The sequence below is a fragment of the Sceloporus undulatus genome, chromosome 5, assembly GCF_019175285.1.
Source record: "Sceloporus undulatus isolate JIND9_A2432 ecotype Alabama chromosome 5, SceUnd_v1.1, whole genome shotgun sequence".
NCBI lineage: Eukaryota > Metazoa > Chordata > Lepidosauria > Squamata > Phrynosomatidae > Sceloporus > Sceloporus undulatus.
Window position 1 is genome coordinate 113,209,673 of NC_056526.1, and position 21,206 is coordinate 113,230,878.

A 21,206-nucleotide genomic window follows, 5' to 3' on the forward strand; every position below is an offset into this window, starting at 1 on the left:
ATTTGCTCTTACGTTTTGTCAGCATAAGCACAAGCCCCAGATCAGTCTGGATTGTGTCATACTTTCTGAAGGTGGAAAGTGTGTACTTATCCCTTTAACATTCATTTTTAAAGCTAATATTCCCTTTTCTCTCCAAGTGTGGTATAAATGTCAAGGGAGTTTACTATTTAAATATCCAGTGTAATATTCAGTGCTGATTTCAAAGGGTTGCCAGGCCATATTTTCAAGTATTCCAGCATATAGGCTGAGTGACCCTGAATATGGGGACATTTGTTTTATGGCCAAGGAAGCAAAGCGTTAAGAAAAATCTTGAGTGTCGGGTGCCCTAGTTTTGTGCCTTTTTCTTCTGAAGGGAATATATGGAAGGCCCAGTACCCAGTAATCACATTCTACCTCTTTCCATTCTACCTCTTCTGCAGATGTACATCTAACAAAAAGAGGGAATGAAAGATTAGATAGATGAGTGCAGTGATCCCAGAAACCCTAATTATTGACTATACTGGTTGAAGCTTCTGGGTGTTAAAGTCCAACATCCAGTAGTGTTTCTATGACAGTGGGGTGATGTTTCCACTATGGGTTTTAATCCATACTTTAAAAGCATTATCCAAGGTGCTGCATTAGAGTTCCACCAATGCCAGTGCCATAAGCATCAGAACATTTCCCCATTTGATTCTATCCATATCTGCTTTAGAGAAAAGGCCATCCACAGCCTGTCCCAGATGAAACTTCCATTCTCCAAACTAGATTTCCATAATTTATTCCAATACAACATGGTTACTTGCCCATCAGTTTGGAACTGTGCACATGAAAGTACATAAGTTTGTGAATTAAAAAATAACCACATTTAGAATAAAGCTCAAACTACAGAGATTAGTACACAGCTAAAAAAAAAAGCAACTTACCACTGCCGAATTCAATTCAAATTCAGGATACATCCAGATTTTATCACATGAATTTTTGCTGCTGATGCCACTGGGCAGGTGCATCGGGGTAACATCCAGCTAGAATCCAAGTTCAGCTGGCCGATTTGCAAAGATGGGAAGCTCTGGGCTTTTCAAATTAGCTGGTTGAACTCGGATTCTAGCCAGATGTTAGCTGGGATGCACCCACCTGGTGACGTCAATGGCAAAAATCCATGTGATAAAATCCAGATGTATCCTGAATTTGAATTGAATTCAGCAGTGGTAAGATTGTTGTTTGTTAGTATCAGACACATAAGGAGGTCTGTGGGAATATGCAAGACTAGCCTGAAGCGCCCCCCCCCCCCAACCAGGCACCTCCATCCCAGAAATGCATGACCAATGTCAGTATGAAGTGAGGTATTTCTTTGCTCATAGTGTACACTCCATAGTCTGAAAACTCTGATTAATTATTCAGTAAGTCACACATTGTGTATGGATACTATACTGGCTCAACTGATGATCAGAAGATCAAAAGGTTGGCAGTTCGAGGCCCGGGTGCTGCATGATGCAGAGCTCCTCTCACTAGTCCCAGCTTCTGCCAACCTAACAGTTCAAAAGCATGTAAATGCAAGTAGATAGATAGGTACCACTTCTCAGTGGGAAGGTAACAATGTTTGGTGCATTCATGCTGGCCACATGACCACCAGAGCAGTCCTCGGATAACACTAACGGAGGGAAGCACCACCCCCTACAGTCGGTTATAACTAGACGTTAATATCAAGGGACTACCTTTACCTTCAAGTTGCACAATGTGTAGACTTGTTATCGTACTGATACCATACTAGTTCAACTGTTGGGAATCAAGGTTTAGTGTCATAAAGAAACAGTGATGTATAAATTATTGCAAACTATTCTCCTCCTCCTTCTATTCCTCCACCTTCTAAAACAGAAGGTTATCCTTCTTTTCTCAAAGGGTATAACAGATCAGGATTCTAACTTCCTATTCGGTTCATATCTTTCTTATTAATCTCCTTATTGGTAGGAAAAAACTAGATGTCCTTATCAAAAAGGGGGAAAATACATTATTTTTATGTGCCCCTGTGGCCCAAAATATCAGACTAACATTGGGAGCAAAATGGTAACCACCAGCAGTGCAAAAAATGGAAAAACTGAGGGTGGCCAGTGTAGGAAAACATCTGTACTTAACTAAAAATATATATAGATACCCTTTACAATCCTCTGTTCACACTTGTATAAACATTTGCTTGATAAAAGTATAAATATACACTATCCTCCTATAAAGTTCACAATGTGTCAAGAACATATGTGTTCAATTAGAAAATAATTGGTTCTTTCTACAATATTAGAGAAAAGATATCCAACTATGGAAATGCAATCATATTAGCTGATGACATAGTTCATTATTTGTTATTACCATCACTCTTAAAATATATTTAGTTCTATATAGTGAATGAAATAGGATGTACAAATCACAAAGCCAACAGACAACTTGAAAACTAGGTGTTCTTCTGTGATGGAATTTCTCCCAGATTCCATAAAATCATGCACCTGGAGATAGGGACACATTTTTCAAGTGTCGAGAAACACTGATGAGTAGAATCCTGGACTGACTAGAATCTTCACAGTTTGGGACTTATTCTGCACAAATTTTGCATGTTTTTGTTTTGTTTTGTTTTTTGCAGAAAACACCATTTTCTGCATAGAGGTGAATGTTTAGATACAAGGATATTATTTTTTGCACAGAAAATGCTTTGTGAATTGACTTTGAAAACTTTACGATTTTTGAAGATTTTTTGTAGCAGGAAGACAATTGTTAAAATCGCTCATTGTTTCTGTCAAGAAGAAACTTAGTGAAGAATTAATTTCTTACACACTGAATATTTCAGGGTTTTGGACTACTTCAGATTGGGGAGTTAAATCCTTTCATATTTTATACTGCACACCACTTTCCACAATATTGCTTGTGTTAGGAAGGATGGGGAAATGTCAGTGGTGTTATTAGGGGGATGCAGGGGATGTGGATCACACCAGGTGATACCCCAGAAGAAGGGAGACCCATGGTCAAACCAATGGGGTGTGCCACGCAATGGGGCAACACCTAGGGAGGCTGCATGCACTCTTCCCATATATTGTCCCATCCTTCTCCTCATGAGGAGTATGAAGGTGTGGCCCCAGGGGAGACCGAGTGTGTTCCCTGCTTGCCATCCTGTCCTTCTCCCCCAGAAGCCCCAGAAGCCCTGAACTTTGCAGCAGGTGACACCAAGGGTGGGGACACCACTGGGAAACATACAATATAATGTCAAGAGCAAGTTATGCGTATGAGTATAAAAATGTAATCTAGTAATAGACTCACACATGCATGCACATCACTTCATTTCTTGATAAATGGCTTTACATAAGCTTGATGACTGACAGATGGATGTGTCAACCTCCCTGACTATTAAGCATATCATTTGTGATTCAAACAATGTTTTAGTCCCGGTGAGATGATGCAGTGTTGAATACACATGTGTGAACATCTTTTTTTCTGCCAGAAGTCCATCTTGGGCTTTCTTCTCCTCCAGAGCCTGATTTTTCTGTTCTTTCAAGCCATAATTTGAATTCTGTTTTGGATCATAGTTTGCTTATATAGTTTACATATAATTTATGCATAGGTTATGTAAATTTATAGTTGCTGCTATAGTTTGCATATAATGGGAAACCATCATTTAATCTAAAAAGAAAGTAAGCATTTCAATTAGTTGACACAATATCCTTTATGAATTAGAGATGGCTATATCAATCTATTCTTAGATTGTGCCGATTTTTTCATTATCAGTGCATTCCAACTACTTTTTGCAATATTCTGCCTTTTAAAAAAAGGTACACCTACAAATTTATTTTGATACTTGGCTTCCCATAATCTTAACAAACATTTTATAATCTGTGCAAGTTTTAAGATGAATGTAGATCCCAAAATTTGGAGAATTTCACAACCCAAAGGAACATTTTATTATGTGTGGCGCTTTACAGATCGCCCAAAAGGGCGGTCTGAAAAGTGCCTTCTTTTGCTGCGTGGAGGAGCCTCAGCGGCCAAACCGCACGGCTCCTCTGTGCAGCAAAAAAGAAGCTGCAAAATGCAGCTGCTTCTTGCGGTGCGCTAATGACGCCGCAAGGTGCCAATGGCGCACTTGTGACGTCATTAGCTCTGCGCGACGTGTGGAGGCTAAGTGTCTGCTACGTCAAGATGGCGGCACCCGTGTAGAACAGGCGCCACCATTTTGTACACGCCGAGCACGTACTAGGGTTAGGGGCATCTGAAAAGGATGCCCTTTTCTAACCTTAGTACGTGCTCAGCATGTACTATGGTGCCCTTTTGTAATGGGCCTATATTAATCTAGCAAATGAAAATTAGGCCTGTTCATTTAAGAACGCAAGCCAAACAACACATCCCTATATCCCTAGTGTGGTTGAATCATCACTATGGATGCAGCTTTGATATCATTTGATGTCACCACAGACAAAATGCTACTCAATGGAATCAGTCTACATATTCACCCACTGGTATTACATTGTACCTACAGTAAAATAGAAGTACAGAAGAACACAATCCTTTTGAAAATTATTTCCTCCTGTCTTTTAGCTAGGGGTTTTTTTTGCATTGGTTAATATCCTTTCCAAGGTGGGGATGGGGGTGAAGGGAGTGACATGACATTGTCTGGTTTTGTCAGAGGCATTTTGTCTTCAGTGTTTTAATATGGGTATATGCTATGCCTTTTTATGTGCATGAGCAGGAAAAGTCTGCCATGCTTTGAGAAAGAAGTGGGGGTGCTGAGGGAAGCAGAGAGAAAAAATGGGTAAGGAAAGAATGAAAGCGGTAAAAAGTAAAAGACAAACATAACTAGTTTGCCAGTGAGCCAAATTCTAGAGGATTATGTTCTTAATCTTGACATTCAAAGTAGACATCCTGTGATGCTGTAAATGTTCCAACAGGATTAAGCAGAGAGACTGCAGAGACTCTAAGAGCACTCCAACCTTTTTCCAATATGCTCATTTTTCAGGGGCAGGGAATTGTGAAAGCAGCTTCATGTTAGATTCTTAGTTCTCAGCAGCCAAGTTTATTGTGTCAAAGTTTCGTATGCATATTTCACAACATTAATAATGCAATTCTGGTTCTTTTTTATCTTCCCCACTTCCTCCTTTTTTGATAGTTTGTCCAGTGGAAAAAGAGCAGTTTTAGATGCCAAAATAATATGTCTGAAACACACACACACACACACACACACACACACACACAACATTGCAAGTATGTCACCATAATACACAGTGTAAACAGAGAACTGGCAGGTTCCAATTTGAAAGTTGAAACATCTGGGAAAAGATAAGTGCAACAAATGGTATGTGTGTGTGTTTAATGAAATATTTCTTTTACAAAATATGCACTAAGAAATGTGTAAGCAGGAAAAATTATACTAAACTTCAGTTGAGCATGAAAAATGACAACATTAAAGCATACACAAACACACACACACACAAGAAAGACAGAGGGAAAACAAGCAAATGTAGGAATATAACTATATAACTAGATTAGAGAGACAGATTCTGCACTAGTATTCTTTTTGATGTGCAACTAGTTTTTATACAGAAAGAAATTTCAAATGTGCCATTCTCCCATCTGCAGTCAGAAACCTTACAGTCCTATCCAGCAAATGCTGGAACATGTAGTTCTTTTGCTCATATGTTCCAGCTGTAAAAGACCCAAATCCTATTTCAGCATTGTATTCTGTTATTCCTAGGGAGCAACACTGCTAAGTAGAGAGGCTTGACAAAATCATTTCTTCTGAACTCCTCTATGAACTTATCTGATCTATACTACACCAACATAAATGTGGATTTCAATAAACTCTGAATCTTTACAATGCAATTTGTGCATCAAAAATGTACCATGGAGCATATTTAGTCTTAATTTGGGGAGAAATGTTACTTTGATATGCATATGTTATATGTTCATAATTACAGATATAAGTAGAAATGGGGTTAAATGGATTGACAGGGAGATGATATAAATTGAACCACCCATCTAGGCTTTCCTAATAATAGAGGTCTAAGCAGGCCTTATGAGTATATCATGTAGACAAGAGACCTAAAACTCCTGGAGAGCCAGATTGTTAATAGCACTGAGCATTCATCTTACAAGGTAGTAGAGAAAATTGTTACTCAAGCAGTTAACTTTATCTGCAAGTTGTTAAATTGAAAAAGAACAATAAGAGGTCAACCAACTGTCTTAGGTTTAAACTCAGTTTGGCTGTTCTAGTCTTGTATGTGAGAACGAATGGTTTGATACAGGATGCTGAGGGAATGAATGCCACTTTTCAAAGTAAAGAAAATAGTTTTTGATATTCTGTTGTAATTGCTATTCCCATTTAGCTTATTGGAATTATTTGAGGCCTTTTGTAATATGTGTTTATTCAGAGAAAAATATATAGTAAACATATAACTTTATCATATCATGAATCAGATTATGGACATATCTATCCCAATGTGGTGATTCTTGATGTGGCTCAGCCAGGGTATTTTCCCAACTAAGGGGCTCAACAGACCTCCCCAAAAGGGCAGGCTGGAGCCGCCTGTTTTTGCTCCCAAGGGCCACACATGCAACAGCCACACCACGTGGTGTCCCTCCACACCCAGAAAACTGGGTTCTTTTAGATGTGTGCAGCCAACACAACGAGTGCACTATTGGCATACTGTTGTGTGTCAATGACGTGAGAGTGGTGCCATGACATGTGAACACTGCACCATGCTTGCGTCATCATGGCAGCCCATGTGGGGACGGGAGGCTGCCATGATGGCGGCATCCATACGGACTAGGGTTTGGGAGCATACGGTCACTGCACACTCCCAAACCCTAGAATCTTTGCCAGAACGCCACTTCTTGCCCGTTTTTACTGGGCCTGAGATCCTCAAAAGAGGATGCTGAAGACTGAGGCATAATTGAACACTAAACATGTGATATATCTGAGCAATGCCTCCTTTGTAAAGCAGGGAATTAGATAGTATATGTAGATTTTTCCATCTTCTTAAAATGAACCAACAGCCACTCTGGTATTTCTAAGGATTGTGAATGTGTCTCTGTATGGAGAATGTTATATTATTTTTCTCTCCCTTTGACATCCTTTGCATGATATAGAATTGATAAAGCCAGTCCAGACCATCTTTCTGCTATCAGCATTATCATTACATCCTAAATTTTTGATTTGCCACCTACAAATACTTTCTACCTCCTGTTCAGCCTGCTAATGGCTGGTGTTTAATTGCTATGACATAATCTTGAGTGGTCTGTGAGCCATTTGGTTGATGTTCTTACAAGGGCATGTTTCTAATCCTAATTGGGTTTTTTTTTCTCTTGACCAGTTTACAACACTTAGTACAAGCTCTCTTTTACCTAACACAGGACATCTAGAGAGGGAGTGTAGGTTCATATTAAGCCCACATTCCTCCCAGGTCCTGCACTGGTGTGTCAAATATGACTGGAACATTCTCAGCCAGTGTTCAGCCTGGTAAAAGGGGGGGGGGGAGGGGGGCTCCAGGGGAAATAAAAGCTGCAAACTGAGGCCACATGGCCTGCAAATTTCTCAAAATGTTGCCGATACCACTGCCCAGCTGCATCCCACCTAAAACGTGGTTACAAGCGGTGCTCAGTCAGCTGCTTTTCAAAAACAGGAAGCTCCCAGTTTTGCAAATTGGCCAGACGAATGCAGCTTCTAGTAAGGTTTTAGGTGGGATGCAGTCAGGCACCGACATCAGTGGCATTTTGCATCTGATAATACCTGGATGCATCCCAAATTAGGATTTAAAGCAGCAGCAGTACAACGTATTATACTTCAGTGCTATAAACTCCTCAGTAGCCTTAGCCTTTTTGTTACATTAGTACATGATTACATGATTCCCACACACAGACACACACACAACTTTCCTATTTGAAGAAATTCTTTTCATGCCAGGAGTGGCCACTATTGTGGACCACATATTTTTGGAGATAATCTGTCTGGGTACCACATTCCAATGGTGAGTGAAGATACCCTCTCTCCCCCCTCTCTCTTTCCCAGACCACTCCTCTTCCCATCTTCCCGCAACCTATGTGCTCTTGCCAAAGGTCTGAGATTATCCCTTTTAGAACACTTTCAAAATTAGGCTCAAGTGTGCATGAAAATAGAATGTGAGCTAAAGGTTGCTCACCTGATTTATGTTCCTCTCAAGACTCCTTCAGAAGTCAGTTCAATTGATTATTTTTAGCTTGCTCTATTAGCATTCTTTCCGCAGCTTTTAAACTGACTTACATACCCCCTTATTTGTTTAAAGACAAAGACTGCTTGTAAACAACATGTTGTGTCAATCCATAAAATCAAGACACTAGTCATTGTGGCCTATCATTTTTGTATGTTGATATAGTAGAGTAGAGGCAGAATTTCCATGTCTGGCTTTTCATTACAATCAGTGATTGAGGAATAGAGAAATTATCAGAATATTCACTTCTTGATTAGAAGAAAACACTGTATATATTTTGCATAAGCCTTGCTGTTTTGCAATAAATCTTATCCTATATATCTGTAGTTCTCATAGAAATACAAGAGGAATTATCTCCATTTTATTTCTTTTATATGTACACAGACAAGATTTATGATCCACACTGTGCATGTGCTGAGCTCTCTCATTAAAGTGGAAATGCTTGAGCAGTTCTCTCCATCTGAATTTCTCTACAGACTTGGGAGTACTGCATTACTTGCTTGTACGTGGAGGATCAGCAGTGTTACATTAGCAATGCACCATCCTTCCATTGTTAATTTCTGGACAGAGAGAGATACCTGTGCAGTTTGCTGCATTTTCAGATTGTTTCTTTGTTTTTCCTCTATAGAGGTTATCAGTGCACAAAACCATATACATGCATTGATTAAACTGCTGCACAGAAAAGGAATCACATTTTGTGCCTACAATATATTTTATGTAATGTTTTACTGAGTGCATATATTAAACCTTTCTACATTTATAATCTCCCATAGGAAGTCAAAAGGACACAAACTGAGAATTGATACATATACTGCATATAAACCACATATAAAATATGATTTGGGGATGGAATGTGGAGCACAGCCAAACCACCAAAGTATAATTATGTTGAGCAAGGGACACTCACTAGCAATTTAAACCAGTTTTGGCTGGATCAATGTTTTTTGATCTAAACATTAAATGGCTGATAGTTAATATCACCTCCCACATGCCTGTGGAAGAAAAAAGAGCAGAAGTTTTAGGTTTGTTTGCTTTTCATCATGCACACCTTTTGAATTTTCAACACTTCATTATGCTTTCTCAAAGCCTGGTTAAGACACAGAGAAGATATGCTGATATCTCTATACTTGCTAATTGTGTGTTTGATGTAAATATATACACACTTTATTGAACAGCATGCAAGAACTTTATTAGGGAGGTCACATATATGAGTTTGAAAGAATTAAGCAGAGTAGTGGAGGACAGAAGGTCTTGGAGATCTCTCATCCACAGGGTCACCATGGGTCGAGATCAATTAACAACAACAACAACAACAACACAAATCCCAAGTGCTGCTTGTGACCTGTGAAGCCCAATATCTAGGGACTAAGATATTTTAAAGATTGCCTTATCTCTTATGGAGCTGGTCCAGATATTAAGACATTTCCACAAAATGGTCCTTCTCAGTGGCTGCTCTCAGAATCTGGAAGGTCTTGCTAAAGGAGATGATGCTCACCTCTCCCACCAGCAAACAGATTTTTTTTTACTTCACACAGTTATTTGTCATTTAATCTTAATTGCTATGGGGGGGGGAGCTGTTGTTTTTTTGTTTTGTTTCTAAACCAAAAACTTGTTTTTGATTATGGCTGGAATCCTGTTCAGACATTGCATCTTCATAAGTGGATTTATATGTATGGGAGCATCTGTATCCAGTATGGGGCTGCTCTTACTATGTAGAAGAGCTGGCAAAGTTCCCGATATGCATTGGTGCCTGATGCACAACGGAACTGATGTGCATCAGTTCTGAGGCATATCACATTGGTGCCAATGCTAGTGGGCACCAATGAGCATTAGACGCTCTTCTCAATTTCCTGTTATCTTTCCTTGCAATTCAGTAATGGAGAGCCTCAACAGACCACCCTGAAAGAGTAGGCTGGAGCTGCATGTTTTTACTCCTGATGGAGGCTGCAACAAGCAAATGGTGTAGCCTCCGTCAGGACTAAAATAACCCGTTTTCAGCCGCGGGTGCCATGAGTGTGTCAATGGCGCACTTGCACGCAGTGATGATGCACGTGTGGCATGACAATATTTAGATGCTGTGCCGCACTTGTGTCATCATGGTGGCCCCTATATGGACAGGGCTAAGCTATGATGGTGCCACCGGCATGCGGTAGGTTGCTCCACACTGCTGAGCCCTACAATCGGTTGCAGACTGTCTCTTTCCAGCAGTCTGTACTGGGCCTGAGTTTCTTAGCAGCTCTGCTGCCTAGCTAGGTATATGCAAAGTTACATTATGTAAAAGTTCATATAGGTTTCCATCATGTGTTTTAAATCTATATTTTTGTTTTAATTTGGTTTATTATTTTAATTTTACTGTTAATAATTGGCAAGATGAGATATAAATTTTATATATAAATAAGTTCTTTCAGATGCTGGGAAGAAAAAAAGCTGCAAGCACAATAGTCAATTGATACATGCAAGTAATTAATTATGAAATCAGTTACAAGAATACAGCTAGGCAGGCAGCAGACATGGCTGCTGGTACCATTCACACAAGGGGAGGCCACAAAAATGGCATATAGAAAATGTCTGTTGAATCATATTTCTTTTAGTAGTGGGCAGCAATTGTCCGAATCCCTATTCTTCTGTCCCACTAGAATGTGCTTAATGAAATGATAGGGAGGAAGAAGGATATCTTCAGCCATAATTCATTATCAGATCATATATGAAGGAGAAATAAAGAGACTCTTGAGAGGATATCCCTAGAGTCAGTGGATTGTTTGACTAACCTAGCTTGTGTTTCTAATCAAAGAACTGATGCAGGATGTCTTTAGAGATTTGCAGGGAAGTGGTAATTGTAGAGTCTATTATGCCATGGCTAATGATGCAGGCCAGAGTCATAAGAATTAACTGACATATTGACAACTTCAGTTCTTGTTTCAGCATTGGGCATTGTTTTCAGCAAAGAGAGAAGGATGGCCTTTCAGATTTGGAGGAATGGGAAAGATCTTACTGGGTATAGTTAAGGGGGTGGATATTTATGGCAAGATTAAAATATCTATACTTACATATCTTTAATTTTACATTTCACTAATATCATCATCACCATTTTTAAGTAGCATTTGTTGGGGGTTTCTGTGGCTTGCAGAAAGCAGGTGTTTTTAATCTTTATTGTATTTTTAATTTGTGTTAACAAAGAAAAGAAACTCGGTGGGGGGGAGGCAAGAGGAAAGAAACAGAAATAAGTAAAAGAAAAGTACATTGGTTATAAGCAACATCTACATCAATACACAGAATTAAGCAGACAATATTTCCAAAAAAACGGTTTCAGTAAAGTTAACATCTGAATAAAAAAAATACATGCTCATATAAGCTAAAGTAGTAAGATCTTGTCACCACTGATCAATACATACTGAGTAGTTATCATTCTAACCTTAGTGCATAAGTCTTTCTGGTACTGTAAGAAAAAGTTGGTCCTCATTTAAAGTCCCTATCACAGGTGTGTAATTTAAAACAACATGGGCATCTGCAAATATTGAAGCTTTTTCTAATACAAATTGAATACATTGCAACCAAAAGATATAATCACTGAATACACATGCACACATCATATACCAAAGAAACACTATCTACATACATTACATCACTAACTTTTATTTAAATTAGGTGGATTCTTTCTAGTATAATGGTGTCCAATAAGCCCCAAAGATCAATTTTTGCTGGACCAAAAATAGCTTTAAGTCTAAAGAGGTTTTAGAGGCAATTTTCCATTGGTTAATTTGCACAGGACAATCTGTTTGTTCAACTGAACTAAACTTCATTTACATCAAATTATAGTGGTTTCCAGCAAATGCTCATAAACTAGACTTGTTGATTTCAGTTTCTTTGCAATGGAGAATGTCTCTGAATCATATCTCTGAGGATATTATTAACAATCCCAGTGCAGTAGGCATGTCTGAGGCACTTAGAGTTTATGGGCCATATGCATACATCAGAATGTGTTACAGTTATAAATATTGCCATGGTGCACCTTGGGGGATCTAATAGGTAGGCTGCAATAATGAAAATGGCAAAAATTCTTGGTCTGGACCAACAAAGTGTAAATCTCAATCCATTTATTTCATAATAAAGGTTGTTTCAAAGTCCTCAAATTATTCCACAGATTTAGTTTAGCATGACCATACGGATAACATTGTAATTGATTACATACTGTATACTAAGCCGCTCGGGCAGCAGAGATGACAGAAAACACAAATCTTCCCCCTTACACATAAAACAGATTATTTTAAAAAAAAAACAGGTTACTAAACAAAGAAAACATTGCAAGTGAGGTGAGGTGAGAGATAAGAACTGTTGTTGTATGAAAGGATGTGCGAGCTTGGGTCTGGTACAGTTCACAAAGTCCTAAACATCTGCTCAAAGAAATCTGTTTCTTTAATTCTTAGCATATGTTGGCCATTTTAAAAAAACACTATTTTTGACCCTGGCTCTAACTGTTTACCTTGGCGGGTTACAAACCACCACTTGGGACGTCCTCAGGATGTCCCAGTTTAAAAAGGGGGCGTCTCTTCCACATGCCCCTATTCCTGTTACGGACTCTGTCCGTAACAAATGGCGGCGGCCGTTCCACACAGCTGCCGCCATCTTGACGTAACAGATGCTGTGCGTCTGCACGTCTCGCGGTGCTAATGATGTCGCGAGTGCGTCATTGGCGCCTCGCGGCGTCATGAGCGCGCTGCCAGAAGAAGCTCCATTTTGGAGCTTCTTTTTTGCTCCGTAAGGGAGCCGCGCGGTTTGGCTGCAGCGGCTCCCTTGCGGAGCAAACAGCCGCGGTTTGTAATGCCTCCCTGTTTTGCTTTGCTTTTTAAATTACTATGCAGGAGAATGGGATGAGATGTACAAAATATTCATCATTTTTGTACAGTACCCTCACAAGTATTTTTGCATTGATCCCCCCTCCCCAAAAAAACATTTCCAGGTTTGAAAACATTCAATAAAAACTGCATAGAAATATTTATTTTCTTCCACAACAGGGATACAACTGTGGCCTTAACCCTTTTGTTATTTACAACTAAAATACAACTGACTGAATTTACCACCTCACTGACTGACCATATTACATTATTTTCTGTGCGTAAATTGTCATTTTCTGTTTCCTATTTTTTGTACAAAATAAACAACATTTAAATGTTGCATGGAATAAGCCCTTAGCTTCAGCACTTTTTTTAAACAGAAAACAGCATTATCTGTGCAGAAATATAATTTTTGTTGTACAGAAAATTTCATTTCCCAGGCATAAAGTGCTGTTTTGTGTGCAAAAATACCCTGTGCGAATTTTGCGTAGAATATGGCTCAAACTGTGAAGATTTCTCATCAGCCCAGGATTTTTCTCATCAGGGTTACTCAACCCCTGAGAAATACTGGGCTTACAGTTTTTAAAATACTTTTAAACATACTTTACATCTCTATTAGAAAGTAGAAGAAGTAAGTCTGAAACTTAGCACGTCTCCATTACAAGATATGAAATAAATATTATCTTTATATTTGGCTACTTTTCAAGGTAGTGGTGTGTGTGTGCGTGTGCGTATGTGTGTATGTGATAGAGAAAGAGAAATAAACCATGCCCACAGATTGCAGATTCCTTGACATTTCTGCTGAAACTGTTTGCATGGCTAAAATGTGATCCCATCTTAAAAGAGGGGGGAAACAACTTAATTGTTCAGCTGTGCAACCGGAGAAGGCTCAACTAGAGCTATGTTCAAGCCTCACCTGTCCTTCTTGCAAAAAAAGCAATGTTTCTCTTTTATTGTTTTTGCAATAGGAACAATGAGAATGTCAAAAGAATTTTGTGGAGCACCACATGTTTTCATTGAATACTTTATTTAAACAAAGTGGTCAATTGATGTCTGCACTTTATTTTACAAATTGTATGTCATTCTTCTATGATATCAGCCTTCTTAGCTCCTTCTGGTTCTCAAAAGGGCTTCTGGTGGATTTAGCATCATGATTTCCTCCCTTGAGACATTCCAGACCTGCTTTCCACTGAGTTCCTGAAAGATGAAAGAAGCTGTTGTTTTTAAAGACCCCAATTCCGTTTGAACAGCATCTTTAGAATTAATTCAATAAACTCACCCACCCGTTCATAAATACAGTGCGCCCACATCATACGCAGGTGCGCTTTACGTGGACTTGAGCTTACACGCTCAAGCCACGGGGCGCGCGCAGGGCAGAAGGGGTGGCGCGTCCCATTCAATTGAATAGGGGCACACACCTGTTTTGCCCCGCACGCCGCCACACTGCCACACCGCTGCGCACGAGCCCCATTGTTTCCAGTGGGGCTTGAGCATAGGCGGAATTCGCCTTACGCGGAGGGGTCCGGAACAGATCCCCCGCGTAAGGAGAGGGCAGACAGTAACAGCATGAGTTTCTGCTAGTCACATTTTGGGGCTGAGTAGGAACAATAGAAAGAAGAGTTACCCCCTCTTCCTGCCTGCCCCACGCTGAAGTTACCTTTATTTGGCTTGATTAACATTGACATTTGTCCCTTTTGGCAGGGGACAACAGTGGGCCTTTGGGTGTCTTTTGTTTAGGATGATCAGGAAAGCAAGCTCAATGAATGCTTTGTTGTTGTTGTTATTGTTAGCTGCTCTCAAATAGACTCCAACTGGTGGCAACCCTGTGGATGAGACATCTCTAAGAATTCTATCCTCCACTGCCCTGTCCAGATCCTGAAAGCCCTTCCCATAACCTCCCTGATTGAATCTATCCATCTACTCTGTGGTCTTCCTCTCTTTTTTCTACCCTCTACCTTTCCTAGCATTATTGGGCTTTTTCTTAGTGATCTGTGCCTTCTCATTATGTGACCAAAGTGTGATAGTCTCAACTTGATCATCTTAGCTTCCAAGCAGATCTCTGGCCTGATCTGTCCAAGAACCCATTTATTTGTCTTCTTGGCTGTCCATGTTATCCTAAGTACTCTTCTTCAGCACCACATTCTAATGAGTTGATTTTCTTTCTGTCTGCTTCCTTCACTATCCAGCTCTTTCATCTGCACATGGTAATTGGGAATACAGTGGCCTGAACGATTCTGATTTTAGTGTTCAGTTGTATGTCTTTGCTCTTCAGTATCTTTTCCTGTACTTTCATAGCTGCCCTTCCCATTCCTAGTCTTCTTATTTCTTAACTGCACTCTCCATTGTAGTCAATGTTTGACCCTAGATATGGGAATTCTTTAACTGTTTCAATTTCCTCATTGTCTAGATTGAATTTGTGTAGTTCTTTTGTGGTCATTATATTTGTTTTCTTCATGTTCATTATCAAACTTGCCTTTGAATTTTCATCTTTAAACTTCTTTATTAACATTTCCAGTTTTTTAATGTCTTCTGCTAATATGGTGCCATCCGCATATCTTAAGTTGTTAATGTTGCTTCCTCCTTTCTTAACTCCTTTTTCTGATTCTATTTCTGCTTTTCTTATGATGTTTTCAGCATACAGGTTAAACAAGTGGGATGATAGGATGCAGACTTACCTGACCCCTTTACCTATTGGAAAGCATTCTGTTTCTCTGAATTCTGTTCTGATATTGGCCTCTTGTTCTTGGTACAGATTCCTCATCTGGACTATCAGATATAGTGACACTTCCATATTCTTTGAGTGTGTTCCATAGATTTTCATGATCTATACAGTCAAATGCTTTGCTGTAGTTTATGAAACATATGCTGATTCTTTTTTGGAGTTCTTTGGTCCATTCTATTAGCCATTGTATGTTTGCTATGTGACCCCTAGTGCCCCTTCCTCTTTTGAATCCTACCTACACCTCTGGAATTTCTTTCTCCATGTATGGTTGGAGTCTATGCTGCAGAATTTTGAGCATTATTTTGCTTGCATGTGAGATTATGCTATTGTTTTATAGTTACTGCAGTGTTTTATAGTTACTGCAGTGTTTTGTATCTCCTTTCTTGGGGAAGGGTATGTACATCAAGCGTTTCCAGTCTGTTGTCCACCTCTTTGTTTTCCATATTTGTTGGCATAGTTTAATTAGTACTAAAGTTGCATCTGTGTGCATTGTAGCAGTTCAATTGGGATGTCATCTGTTCCTAAGCTAAGCATCCCTACTTGTCTGCCATTTAAAGCCAGCCAGCCTGATATGTTGGAAATGGGAGTGAGCTTTGATGGCGCATCTAGGGTTTCTCCTGTCCAAACATGGGGAAGAGGTTTGGCTAGGTGGGCCTGCTTGCTTTTAGAAATAGGTTGTAAAACACTTATTGGAAGATTCAGAAATGGGCTAGTTCTCTCCTTATTTGGTGACATCTTGTCTCAGATTATTATAGGCTGGCATTTTCACTGATTTGTCATAAGTTATTAAATATAACTGAAATGTGACCTGATTTGAAACACCTTCGTGCCCTGGTTGGAACACAGATGGGGAAAACATCACTCATTTTTTCAGGTTCCCGTGAAGCAGAAGACCTGTAAAGCCCTGAGATACACAATTGTGAGGGCTTTTCAAGAAGTAAGAGAGGTTGCAAAGCACAGGGAAATAGTACAGGAGTTTCAAAATCACACAGCATTGGCCACCACATTGCAGAAAGTTAAGCCCAAAAGCCCTACATTCTGAGAAATTCTACAGATCTTCATCCTACCTCCAGGTTTTGGATGCAATTTCTTCATAACTCCTCCACACAAAATTAAATTGATGGAGTATCTTGGCACAAAATCCTAGTAGTTTCAACATTTCAAGCAGCCTTCATGATTCTTCTTCACCCATGTGCATAACCTTCTAGGGCTGGGTCTTCTAGCTATCAAGACTAAGTGCAGGACTTTCCATGTTAGCAATCTTGAGCTAAAGTTGATCCATGATTATTGCTTTATCGTAAGCAATTTTTACCTAGCACAGCTTATGCTTCCTGCTAGTTTTGTATTGATCTTTACATCCACAGTATTATTGAATGCTCCTTTCAGGCTTCAGGTGCATGCAGAATCCTCGTTATTTGAGGATTAATATGTGGTGAAGTGTTTGAGCATATAATCCCTGTAAGAGAACAGTGGCTAGTCACAGAGATGCGTGTCACTTTAAATATAAGTTTGTGGCCATACATTCTTTTTTTGCTATTATGTATAAATCCCCTAATTAGAGTTTAATGCTTATTTGCATCAATTCCATTTTTGATTGTCAAAACTGTGAGAGAATTTGTATCATCACATATGCAGCTGCTTGTCTTTCTCCTCTCATTCAGCAGCAGCGTAAAACACACTTCTCTTTTAATTTCTGGACAAGTGGAAAATTGGTGTATAATTGCCAGGGGCGGGGATAGTTAGTAACTACATAATGATTTCTGTGCATTGCTTGTCATCAGGGGTATTTTCCAATGGTAAAATTAATTTCATTTCCTATAGCTATACTGGCAGTAATAAATCAGATGCTTAAGTCACCTTATACCTCTGCAAATAGCCACAAATGAGAGTCTGAAAGACACACATTTTGATAGTTTCCCCAGATGTTTTAGCATTGACTATAAGGTAGCACTAATTCCTTTCTGCGTGCCTAATTCTCATTTGTATGAAAATCCAGATAGAAATGAAAGTAATGTATTAGCTGTATTGGAGAAAATGTTAAGTCAATTATACCCCTGCAAGATTTATAAGAACTAAAGTGAGTATAAATTTGAATTGTCAAAGGAAATTTTACATGCATTAACCACTCAGTAAAATCCATCATATGTATTTAATTATGTACTGAGTTTTGAACTGCCATCATAAGGCAGTACAGAAGAAGAGTTTCCTTAAAGTACTGTTCATAGACATTGTTGTGAATTATACATGTAAAAGACTCTGTGTTTTCCAAAGTTGAAGTATCTCAAAATAGCCTACAGCCTTCTCTGTTCTCTCTCTCCTTCTGTATGTATATGTGTGCGTTCTCATCTGTGAGAATATTTTCTCATCTGTTTCTGATGATACAATATGTGGGAAGCACCAAACATTAACACAGTGGTATTCTCCCTGAAAATGTTGAGATTTGGATGAAAAATTTGTGCATAGTAATAAAGAGGATCGGTGGCAGCCATAGACAAATCACAGACTGAAAAAAGCTGCACAACAGGTGTGGTCCCCAGTGTCTCAACTAAACCCTTCATCAAGGGAAATGTTTAATGCCTCTTGATAAAGTAAAATCAAATCCTTGAGACAACTGTTCTATTCAATAACAAATGAGACAGCTGCACAATAAAAATTGGTTCCTGATTCTTTTCTGCAACAGAAGACTTCTCTTGAGCAGTTATTATGTAGACACATTAAACATTTCCCTTGATGAAGAGTTTTGCTGAGACAGGTTGGGAACCATAACTGTTGTCAGCTGTCTCTTTTGCTCTCTGGTGAGAGCACCTGAATTGCTTTGCATCTCTGTGTTATGAATATAGCTTGAGTGCAGACTATTTGTTTTAAAGTTTACTAATATCTTCAGTAAAGGGGTCTCAGGAGGTCAGATCATTACAGAATTCCATCTGGGAACCTGGAGACTAGTTGTGAAATTGTTCACATTTGAAATTTGTCATCATTTCAGAATTTGCAGTTAATATATATATATATTTTTAAAATGACTCTTTCATGCATTTTTGAAACATGACTTTGAAAGATCCTTAAACTGATCCTCCCCCTCCCCATACAGATGATTTCTGTGCAGCCTTGGCTCCAGGATTGGGCTTTTCCACCTGGGGAAAGATACATAGCTCTGGTATGTATGTGTGTTTCCTCCTCTTGGATTGAGACAATAATGGCCAATTACTGATTTTTTTCTGACCATGTTCTTGCTTCTGTGTGTACTAAACAATGACCACAGAGTGTCCTCCTTTTGCCACAAGGCAAATGAATCAGCTTCAAGCTTTGGTAGCACATACAAGTTACTCTTTATTTGATCCCAAGTGCTGAGAAACTGCAACAGGAAGAAGACTGGACTGATTAGAATATTATTTACTCCCCACTATTCACACAAACTTGTTTTGCACAGAAAACAGCATTAATTAGTAATAGTGATGAAACACAGTAAGTAGTAATGAAATGCTCTGAGCCTTTTGAAGATTGATGTGTTCTACATGTAAACTCTGAGCAAATAACATTTATATGAAAGGAAGAAGCACCTACTGGGAACTTCCAGAATTGTGATTGTTGTAATAGCTGCTCCTTGAACAGTTAAGTTAATCACATTGATTGATTAGTGCCAGCTCAAATAAACAGTACACTAATGGAAAGGAATAGCTGAAAGAATATAGAAAAGACCCTGTTAAAAGAGTGCTTTTGTGGGGTGAGGAGAAGGTGATCTTGTAGAGAGATTGGATGAAGACTCTGAATATACTGTCATGAAACAAATGTTTCATTGTAAAAAATGCAGTTTACAAATAACAATAGCACATTATAAAGTTAAGTGGATGGTCATATTCTGTTTCACAAATCCAGATGACAACTGAGAAATGAAGGGTCTGTGCAGACCGGCCACTAAGGCTGGCTTGGTGGTGGAGCCAGGGCATGGTGTCCATACAATACATGCCCCAACTCCGTCACCATGGTGGCATGCTGTGTCATGGCACTCCTCTGGCACTGCATCCACATGATGCAGCTCCAAAGGAGCACCTTAAAGCCATGCCACTATGGCTATCACACCCTTTCCAGGGCGCAAGAAGGAGGGCTTCTTGTGGCTCCTTTTTGTGTCCTGGAAAGGCCAGATTAGGGCTGCAGTGTGCGGTTGCCACGTCCCCAATCCAGTGCAGCTGGAGCTGGCTGCAGGCTGCCCCTTAGTGGCAGTCTACACAGCATCAAAGTAGAGTCAATTGTATTGTTGTTGTTTTTATAAGTCTTAACATCTGATTTTAGACTCAACAACATTCCTTTATTTGAAAATATATTGATAAGAGTAAAAGTCATGATCTTAGTGGCTAGATTGGTTTGTGGTGTAGTTGCCGTTTGTTTGTCTGTGGTGTAAGGGCAAGAAGGAATTTGGAACACAGCCTCCAGCAATTATCATCCCTGTGGAAGATTCCAGTCTAATTAACAGGGAAGAATGCTTACTTGACAACTACGGATGAAAAATTTCTTTAATAGCATATGTCCCTGTGATGCATTATTGTATCAGGAAATGGCATCTCTAAATTTCTTTGCCCTTAACTAGAAAAATTGCTGGTTGCTTGGAAATGACTGCAACTTAAATGATTCAAGCATATCATATTGACTCATGATGAAATAAAAAGATCAAAAGGATACACAAGAAAATTAGCAGTACAGAATTGTGATAGATGGTTTTCAGTACTTTGAGTGTTTACCCAAATGTTTGATGTCAGAAGGCCTTCTACTGTTTTTCACTTCTCTTTTCTAATCCGATGATGCATTTTAGTGATGTAGAGCATCTTCTTTCCCAGTGGCTTTCAGATTTAATAGGATTTAATGGATTTAATAGGACAGCCCCCAAAGTCCTCCATATCTTATTTTTCCACCGGGTGATTTGCTGCCCATTCAAGAATGGTCCAAAACTACCAGAAAAACAGTGGTTTACTTCCCCCACTTCTTACGATCCACACAAATCAAGAAAGGGGGCTAAAATAGATCAAAAGCAAAACAGGAAGTGGTGTGACATCATATTTAGTTGCTCAAAATGTGTGAGTGTGTTTCACTGGAGGATCATACAGGCATTTTTTTTTCCTAACCACAGTACAGTTGCCCAGATATGTACTTGCTTGCCATCATTTATGAGCCTCTGGTAGTGATCATTTGTTGTTGGTAGTGTGTGCCTCCAAGTCGTTACTGATATATGGCAATCCTAAAGTGACCCCATCCTCTAGCTTTCTTAGCAAGATTTATTTAGAGGATGTTTGTCATTGCCTTACCCTGAAGCTGAGTCCATGTGACATGCCCAAGGTGGGTTTCATGGCCTGAGTCACTCAGCACTCAAACCACTACACCACACACTGGTGTACTTACACACATTTTATCCTTTCTAGTCTCAACAGCAGAGATGGGATCTTCCTCAAATGCCTCCAAACATCCTCTAAGGGA

The 21,206-nt window shown here is 39.3% G+C and overlaps 1 protein-coding gene across 7 annotated transcripts in view; it reads left to right on the forward strand.

Annotated features, from left to right (window-relative positions):
- The window catches only part of PCDH7 (protocadherin 7), a 467,742-nt gene that overhangs the window by 390,404 nt on the left and 56,132 nt on the right, over positions 1 to 21,206 (forward strand). For 2 of the 7 annotated variants that reach the window (XM_042469336.1, XM_042469338.1), the window contains one exon: positions 18,832 to 18,897. The exons of the other annotated variants lie outside the window; for them this stretch is intronic. In XM_042469336.1, coding sequence (XP_042325270.1) covers positions 18,832 to 18,897 — 66 coding nt within the window. The remainder of the gene's footprint in view (positions 1 to 18,831; positions 18,898 to 21,206) is intronic. 7 annotated transcript variants of the gene reach the window in all.